Source organism: Mauremys mutica, unplaced genomic scaffold, assembly GCF_020497125.1.
Source record: "Mauremys mutica isolate MM-2020 ecotype Southern unplaced genomic scaffold, ASM2049712v1 Super-Scaffold_100475, whole genome shotgun sequence".
NCBI classification, from domain to species: domain Eukaryota; kingdom Metazoa; phylum Chordata; order Testudines; family Geoemydidae; genus Mauremys; species Mauremys mutica.
This window is the reverse complement of record NW_025423349.1, coordinates 94,012-102,301: the sequence shown is the minus strand read 5'-3', so window position 1 is coordinate 102,301 and position 8,290 is coordinate 94,012. Positions and strand designations below refer to the sequence as shown.

The window sequence follows — 8,290 nt, the reverse complement described above, 5'->3', positions numbered from 1 at the left end:
CCTGGAGTGGGCGGTCAGGAGACAATGAGCAGGGGGGTTGGATGGGTTGGGGGTCTTGAGGGGGGCAGTCAGGGGGCAGGAAGTGGGAGGGGCCGGATACGGGGTGGGGGCCAGGCTGTTTGGGGAGGCACAGCCTTCCCTACCCAGCCCCCCAGACCCGTTTCGAACCCCGATGTGGCCCTCGGGCCGAAAAGTTTCCCCGCCCCTGATCTAGAGTGTAACAGATTATTTTCTTGCTGCCGAGGCCGGCGTCCTTTGTCCCCGTGAGGCGGGGCTGGGTTTCTCCCATCCACGCCCTGATGAGGTGTGAACTGCCCCTCTGCTCTCGGAGAGCTTTTGCCTGGGTTGCTTCAAGCCACGAGGACACACGTTCAGGCTCGTCATTATACACGTGAAATTATAACCTAGGGCCTTTCTATAACATCACCGTAACCACCACGCTCCGTGCACCATGAGCCTGCCGGAGACGGCCGCCGTGACAAACTCTGCATTGGCTCCCACACAATCATTTTACAAAGACGAACATGGGGGTCCCCCCAAAGTACAGAGCATCACACTCACCCAGCCACTCCCCGGTGGCTGGCGCCCCCCAGAGGGGACAGGCCCCTGCCCCATTCCCTGCCCCCCTAAGAGGGGAGAGGCCCCATCCCGTTGCACCGTCGCTCCGTGTACAACCCCCTCCACACCTCCTCCGCCCTGCCCAGCGACACCCCGTGCACCACGAAGGCCTCCCCGTACAGACACAGCTCGTCCTTCACGCCGAACACCCGGAATCGGGCGTCGTGCCGGAACCGCAGCCCGGCGGCCAGCGCCAGGAAGCCCAAGTAGACGTCGTCCAGCGGGAAGACGGGGATGCGCTCGGAGGCCGCGGCCAGGGCCGGGACGCTGGCCCTGGGCAGGAGGAACCCGCCCCCGGCGGGGAAGTCGGGGTACGTGTCCTGGGGGAACAGGGCGGAGGAGACGCGATATTTCCCCCCTCTGAACACGACCGCAAAGCGCTGGATGTTGCCGTGGATGACGTGGGCGGCGTTGGGCGTCTGGCGCAGGTAGGCCACCAGGGCGGGGGGGTTCACAAACTCGTCATCGTCCCCTGCAGGAGAAAAAAAGATGGTGAGGAGGGTGCAGCTGGGGGCTGAATGTCCTCCCCAGAGCCGGGGAGAGAACCCAGGAGTCCTGGCTCCCAGCCCCCCCTGCTCTAACCCACCAGCCCCAACTCCCCTCCCAGAGCTGGGGAGAGAACCCAGGAGTCCTGGCTTCCAGCCCCCCTGCTTCAACCCACCAGCCCCCACTCCCCTCCCAGAGCCAGGGCGAGGACTCAGGCGGCCAGGCTCCCAGCCCCCCCTGCTCTGACCCACCAGCCCCCACTCCCCTCCCAGAGCTGGGGAGAGAACCCAGGAGTCCTGGCCCCCGGCCCCCCCGCTCTAACCCACCTGTACCCCAGTCCCCTCCGAGACCCGGGGCAGGACCCAGGCGTCCGGGTTCACCTTTGAAGATGAAATCGGCCTGCCCGCAGCGCGCCCCCACCCAGCGCAGGAAGCAGCGCTCCTTGAGCGACAGGTTGTGGTGGCTCTCGCCGATATCCCACAGCACCACGTCCCCGAACTCCTGGCTCTCCTCCTCCAGCAGGGCCATGTCCCGGGGCTCGGGGGACACCCCCAGGAGGAAGACGGCTCGGACCCGGTAGCCCCCCAGCACCCCGGGCCGGGCCCACGTGCGGCGGGCGGTGGCCCGTCTGGCGCTGGACGCTGGGTGGGATTTCACGGCCAGGAGCAGCAGGGGCGGCCCCGGGGGCCCGGTGCAAACCCCGTCCCCTGGGATCAGCTCCCGGCACCGGTAGCTCTGCAGCTGGGGGAACTCGGCCCGGAAGGCGGCGGGATCCAAGCGGAAGGTGAAGGTCCCGTGGTGCAGCTCCACCGCGCCGGGGCCAGGGCTGAGGCCGGGGTCGGGGCTGGGGCAAGGGGTCCCCTGCGGGGGCTGCCTCAGTCGGATCCTCACGGCGGGAAACAACCAAAAAAACCCGCCGATCAGGAGGAGCAGGAGCAGGATCCGAATCAGGATCACGGCGTCCCAGAGCTTCATCTCCGCTCCCCTCGGGGCTCGGCCGAAAGTGGGGAAGAAAAAAAAAATCCCGTCGGAAACTAGCCCACGGTGTGACATACAAATCCTGGGGGAGGATTGAATATGGAACCCAGGAGTCCTGGCTCCCAGCCCCCACACTGTAACCCACCAGCCCCTCCCCTCCCCGAGCTGGGTAGAGAACCCAGGGGTCCTGGCTCCCGGCCCCCCCTGCTCCAACCCACCAGCCCCCACTCCCCTCCCAGAGTTGGGGAGAGAACCCAGGAGTCCTGGCTCCCAACCCCCCGTGCTCTGACCCACCAGCCCCCACTCCCCTCCCAGAGTTGGGGAGAGAACCCAGGAGTCCTGGCTCCCAGCCCCCCCTGCTCTAACCCACCACCCCCACTCCCCTCCGAGAGCCGGGGAGAGGACCCAGGCGTCCGGGCTCACCGTGGGAGATGAATTCAGCCTGCCTCCAGCGCGCCCCTGGGACGAAGTGGGAACGTTCTTAATGTTTCCTCTGAAGACGGGGCGGGTGCCTCAGTTTCCCCTCTGCAGTTCTTAAGTCTCTAGCTGGTGGGATACGGGGCTGTGACTGGTGCAGAGCCCTGGGCGGGTGTGATGCCCTCTGCAGAGCGAATGGCCAACGCCCCGTCTCCTGGCAACTGGTGCCAGCTGAAGGTGCTGGAGAACAAAGAGATCAGGTGGTGCCGGGCCCGGGACAGAGAAAGGCAGAGGAGGGGCTGGAGAGTTTCGGTTTGGAGCTGGCAGGGGAAATGGAGGGGGGGCCAGACGGGGCTCTGGCCTGCCTGGTCCCCGAAATTGGACCCGGCTGAGGGGGGGTCCCGTTCTCTGTACCCACAAGCTCTGTTTGGGACGGGGTTCCTGTCGGCTAATAAACCTTCTGTGCTCCCGGCTGGCTGAGAGTCCCGTCTGGCTGCGGCGCTGGGGGGCAGGGCCCCCTGGCCCCCCCAGGACCCCGCCTGTGGGGGAGCGCACGGAGGGGCAGGGGATGGTGGGTGCTCCGGGGTCAGACCCAGGAAGGTGGAAGCCGTGGGAGAATATTCCTGGACCCCGGACACCGCTAACGGACGGTGCTATATTGAGGGAAGAAAACCCGAACGCCCCAATCACTGCCCCGGGGGGGGGGGATTCTGCGCCCCCCAAAAGGAACGATTCTGCGCAGCCTGGTTTCAAATCCTGCACCTCTCGTGTGTCAGAAATAACACGACCGAATCGCGCCCGTTTCAGGTATTGCCAAATCCCCGTCAGCCAGTGCGTCGGGAACAATCCAGCCAACGGAAACGAGGCAGGAAATGCTTTTTTTGGACAAATCGATTCCCTACGGGGCGTACGAGGGCAGAGCTGGGAGTCAGAATTCCTCTAAACTGCACCCCGGACCCGTGTTCCCCGCACCCCTCGGGTGCCCAGCACAGGCTGGGGGGAGTCGGGGTCACGGAGGGCAGTAAATTGCAGGGAAGGAGCCTGGGTGTGAACTTGGAGGGTTTGGGGTGGGGGAAAGCGTGGAACAGGTTTTTGAGGGCTGGGGGGGGGGGGATTGTTAGGGAGCCTCCCCCAGGCTGACCCTGGCTGCCCCTCGCCTCTGCCATTCAGGCAGGCACATCTGCCCCGTCTCCATGTGTCCCTGCACCCCCAGGTGTCCTTCCACCCCAACTGTATGTGTCCCTTAGGGTGACCAGATGTCTCGATGTTATAGGGACAGTCCCGATATTTGGGGATTTTTCTTATATAGGTTCCTATTACCCCCCAAGCCCTGTCCCGATTTTTCACACGTGCTGGTTCATCACCCTAGTGTCCCTCCACCCGCACCGAATGATGGATGGGCTTGTTCGAACCAACCTGCACCAGCAGAACGGCAACACCCTAATGCGTAGAAGGGTTGCACCTCAGTGCAGTCACTGATGCGAAACCTGTTTGTGCCGGCGTATAAAAATGCATCCCTCAGTGGACGTCTTTGTCCGGCCTAGGGGCCAGCGGCAAATCCCGCCACTGGCTGAGCCGCTCCATTGTCGGGGGCACATATTAGTCGTACGTCCCGTAGAGTCCGCGGGGGACCGTTCCTGTGCTTCGTTTGATGATACCCCTGGCCGGGTGCCTTCGTCCCTTAACGGAGTCGGTGGTCATTGGGCGGTTCGCTTGAGCTCCGCCGTGCCAACGAGCTGCAGAGCCGGAGGGAAAACACACGCGCGCCGCCGACCGATACCAACACCGAGCAGAGCAGAGCACCACGCTGCTGCCGTCTGACGACATCGCTGACCCCGACCGCTGGTCTGGTGAGGAAGCGAGCTGGGAACCACCATCTGACGTGACAGAAAACCACGAGCTTAACCCCTTCCCGCAAATCCCCCCCCACAAAAACCATAACGGGGAAGAAACATGGACTGTCCCGTGTAAGGCGAAGGCAGAGACTGTCGCCTTAAAATGTAAACTATTGCAAACGCTAACCCTGGCTGTTAAGCGGTTAAAACGGCCCACCACAAAATTTCCAGGGCAGGGAACAGTAACAAAGAAAGCGTTAAAAGAATCCAAAGAAGTTACACAGCCCTGGGCCAACCCCTTGCGCGGTGGCGTGCAGCCAGCACAGGAGCAGAATAAAACATCGGAAACGGCTGCAAGGAAACCGACCAAAAACATACACCCACGCGCCGTCCCCTGTTATAAATATTGGTGGGAAAAGCAGGCTCCCCCCCCCGGGCCTGAAGAAGGGGGACGGAAGCGGGAAAAGGGAGCCCCTAGGAAAATGAAAAGAGGCGACGTTGCAAAACATTGCAACCGCCCCCTGGTGAGAAAAGCCAGGTTCTGGTACAATGTAAATCAGGACCTGGGCTGGTCCCTGTCGGAACGGGACGGGGAAGTGCCGAGATGGGGGGAATTTCAAAGTAAAAAAAAAACCCGGAAAGGAAGCGGGTTAACACCGATCGTTAATACATTAACACGCGGAGCGGCCCCAAACCAGGTAACTGCCCCCGCTCTCCTCTCAGAGCCGGGAAGAAAACCAGGAGCGCGGTTCCCGGCTGTGAACGGACGATGGTTTGAGCCCACCCGGGGACGGTGGTAACCCTGTGTTACTTCTCAGGCAGGGGGAGAGCTCAGTGCTTTGTGCAATCATCTCCTAAACACAGGGTTGTGAGTTCAATCCTTGAGGGGGGCATTTAGGGATCCGGGTCTGTGGATGGGTCCTGCTTTGAGCAAGGGGTTGGCGTAGATCCCTCCTGAGGTCCCTTCCAACTCTGAGCTTCTATGATTTGACTCATATTTCTCAAATATTTTTACATACCGGTTCACTTGTGTCCGTCATGTGCTTTCATCAGTTTGCTAAACTCGCTGCCGCCGCCCGTACTTTCAAATACCTCGATCGAGTTAATCTCGCTGGGCTCAGGTCTCGCTACCCGACGCGCGGCTCCGGGTCGAAGAAACAGACCGAGTTCTTAACCACGCAAGATCGATTGGAAGGGATTATAAGTCAAAGCACAAGAAGTCGGATTTGGGCCAATGGACTAGACGCGAAACGCACTTCGAAGCTTCTCTGAACGCTTTCGACGCCCTTACACACGTAGAACTCCTCGCCGCAGGCTGCTCAGCGCTTCAGTCGCTGGGCGGGGGTGTCTGGAGATGGATGTGGAAGAGAGAGAACCTGGCAAGCGTCTCTCCCTTTTATCATGGCCTTCCTCCCTCTTGGCTTTCCCCCCCGTTCAGAGTCAGGTGGTGGGTTCGTTCCCAGGGATCCCCACCGCTGACGTGTTGAAATGACCTCGGAGCCCGTTTCCCCCGCCCGCTTGGGTCTCCACAACCCTGCCTTGCCGAGCCAGGCACGCCGGCCTGCTACAACCCAGACCCAGGTCTGCTCCATGCCCGCAAAGCGGCAGGTTTTCACCAAAACCTGCTCAGCAGGTCACCTGGCCCCGGCACCCGGACACCCAGCTCCCCGTGCGATCCAACCCCCCCAGTCCATCCATTTTACGCCGTGTGCCACGGGGCACACTCACCGCCACGGCGCCTCCTGCTGGTCCCCTCGGGAATTAGCTCGTTCCAGCCTCGCCTCCTGCTGGCCGGCGTCTCTCTACCGGTACCTGCTTCCCGGTCTCCACCACCGGACTTCAGGCCCTCCCGGCCGGCCGGCGGTGCCCCTTCTCCTGGGTCCTGCCTGCAGCCGCACTCGGGGTCCTCCCCGGGGAACCCCAAGCCCCTAAACCCACCTCGCCTCCGTGACCCATTTCCAGTCTTCATCTAGCCCAGGGGTGACCGACCTGCGGCTCTTCGGATGTTAACACGCGGCTCCTTGTATAAGCACCGAGTCTGGGGCTGGAGCTACAGGCACCAACTTTCCAATGGTGGGGGGGGCTCACTGCTCCACCCCTGCCCCCCGCTCCACCCCTTCCCTCGGGGGCAAAGTGGAGTCTGAAGTCGGCCAAGGGGTCAGACCTCCTGCCTCTTCCTCCCCTGGCTGCTCCCCTCCCCCCCGAAAGCGAGGGCCCCCCCCCAGCACTGTGCCGTGCAAGGGACCCCGGTCTCCTCCAGACAGCCAGGTCCCTCTCTCCCCAAGGCTGGAGAGAGACTGCCCGTCCGCTGGCCCGGCAGCCCATTTATAGGGCCCCAGCCCGGCCCTGATTGGCTGCCTCCCGCAGCCTCTTCCCGATTGGCTCCCAGCCCCAGCCCGCTCCAAGGGCTGGCGCTTAACCCTTGCTGCGCCGGAGCGGGGTGACTGCCCCGCGACACTCTGGATAAAGCTTAGACGGGGTGAACTCACCAATTGTCCGCCCCCTATAACGCTGATCGCGCGAGACACGGGTCTTAATCGCTCACTCTGGGCTCATTAATCAACAAAAGCGATTTTATTAAGTATAAAAAATATAGGATTTAAGTGGTGTCAAGTCACAACAGACCGAACGACGTCAGCCAGCAAAAGTAACGCAAAACCACGCAAGTCTGAGCCTGATGCAGCGAGAAACCGATTGCCGGGACATCTCCCCCTCAGCGATGTGCCGATCAGCTCCTTTCAGACTAGACTCCTTCGTAGTCTGGGCCCGATCCCTTCCCCCGGCGCCGCCCTCGTTCCAGCGCAGGTGGGAACTTGGGGGTTTCTCATGACGGCCGCCCCCCTTTGCTTCGGCACCAGCCGGGAATCCCTCGTCCCCCTGGGTTCCCCCCGTTCTCAATGGCAAAGCCCCAGGTATAAGATGGATTCCACTCCCGGGTGACTCATAAGCTTTGTACGCAAACCCCACAAGGGGCCTTTCGCACGAAGCATGTTCCAGTGACATCATATTCACACTCGTTAGCATATTTCCATAAAGCGTATGGACCCCACCGTCACAGCGGGGTGACTCCCTTTAACGTGTAACGGATTATTCTGTTGGTGCCTAGGCCAGCGTCCCCGTGAGGCGGGGCTGGGTTTCTCCCATCCACGCCCTGATGAGGTGTGAACTGGCCTCTCTGCTGCCTGGGCTTGCTTCAAGCCACGAGGACACATGTTCAGGCTCATAAACAGCGGGAGGGATAGCTCAGCAGTTGGAGCATTGGCCTGCTAAACCCAGGGTTGTGAGTTCAATCCTTGAAAAGGCCATTATAGGGTTCTGGGGCAAAAAATCTGCCTAGGGATTGGTCCTGCTTTGAGCACCGGTTGGACTAAACGACCTCCTGAGGTCCTTTTCCAACTCTGCTATTCTCTGAACTACCGTCACATTTAACAGGCACGATTTCAGCTTTCCAGTGTCAGACAAAACAAAAAATAGCCATTTTAATACTGTTCCCGTAGGGCGGGCGATTCCGCCCGCCATTGCACTCTGTGTAATTTTGACTCGACGCGGATTTCGCTGGACGCGTTGATGGCAGAACGGAACCGCCGCGTACGATGAGCCTGGCCGGGATGTACCTGGAATTATCATCTTTCTATAATGTGACTGTAATAATTATAACATTACCGTAGCCGCAACGTTCAGGGCATCACGAGCCTGCCGAAGACGCCCGCCATGACAAACTTTGCATTGCATCCCACCCAATCATTTTACAGCCACGAACATGGGGGTGCTGGGTGGCCCCCCGAGGTACAGAGGGTCACATTCAGCCACTCCCTCCCCTGTGGCCGGTGTCCTCTAGAGGGGCCAGGCCCCTGCCCCATTCCCCGCCCCCCTGAGCCAGCCAGTCCCCGCCCTGGGGCCGGGTTGGAGCCGGCGCCCCCCAGAGGGGACAGGCCCCTGCCCCATTCCCTGTCCCC

The 8,290-nt window shown here is 61.5% G+C and overlaps 1 protein-coding gene across 1 annotated transcript; it reads right to left on the bottom strand.

Moving 5' to 3' along the window:
* On the bottom strand, positions 1-2,217 carry LOC123361367 (N-acetyllactosaminide beta-1,3-N-acetylglucosaminyltransferase 4-like). The gene is made up of 2 exons (XM_045001382.1): positions 1,485-2,217; positions 1-1,090 (listed from the first exon to the last, which is right to left on the bottom strand). The coding sequence occupies exons 1-2, from the start codon at positions 2,155-2,157 to the stop codon at positions 627-629; spliced, it is 1,137 nt and encodes a 378-aa protein (XP_044857317.1). The 5' UTR covers positions 2,158-2,217; the 3' UTR covers positions 1-626.
* Positions 2,218-8,290: the final 6,073 nt, after the last annotated feature.

Coding starts and splice junctions, on each gene's coding strand:
- LOC123361367 (XM_045001382.1), bottom strand. CDS start 2,157: ATGTCACACCGTGGGCTAGTTTCCGACGGGATTTTTTTTTTCTTCCCC. Junction 1,091..1,484: donor GGCCGATTTCATCTTCAAAG/GTGAACCCGGAC, acceptor TTTCTCCTGCAG/GGGACGATGACGAGTTTGTG.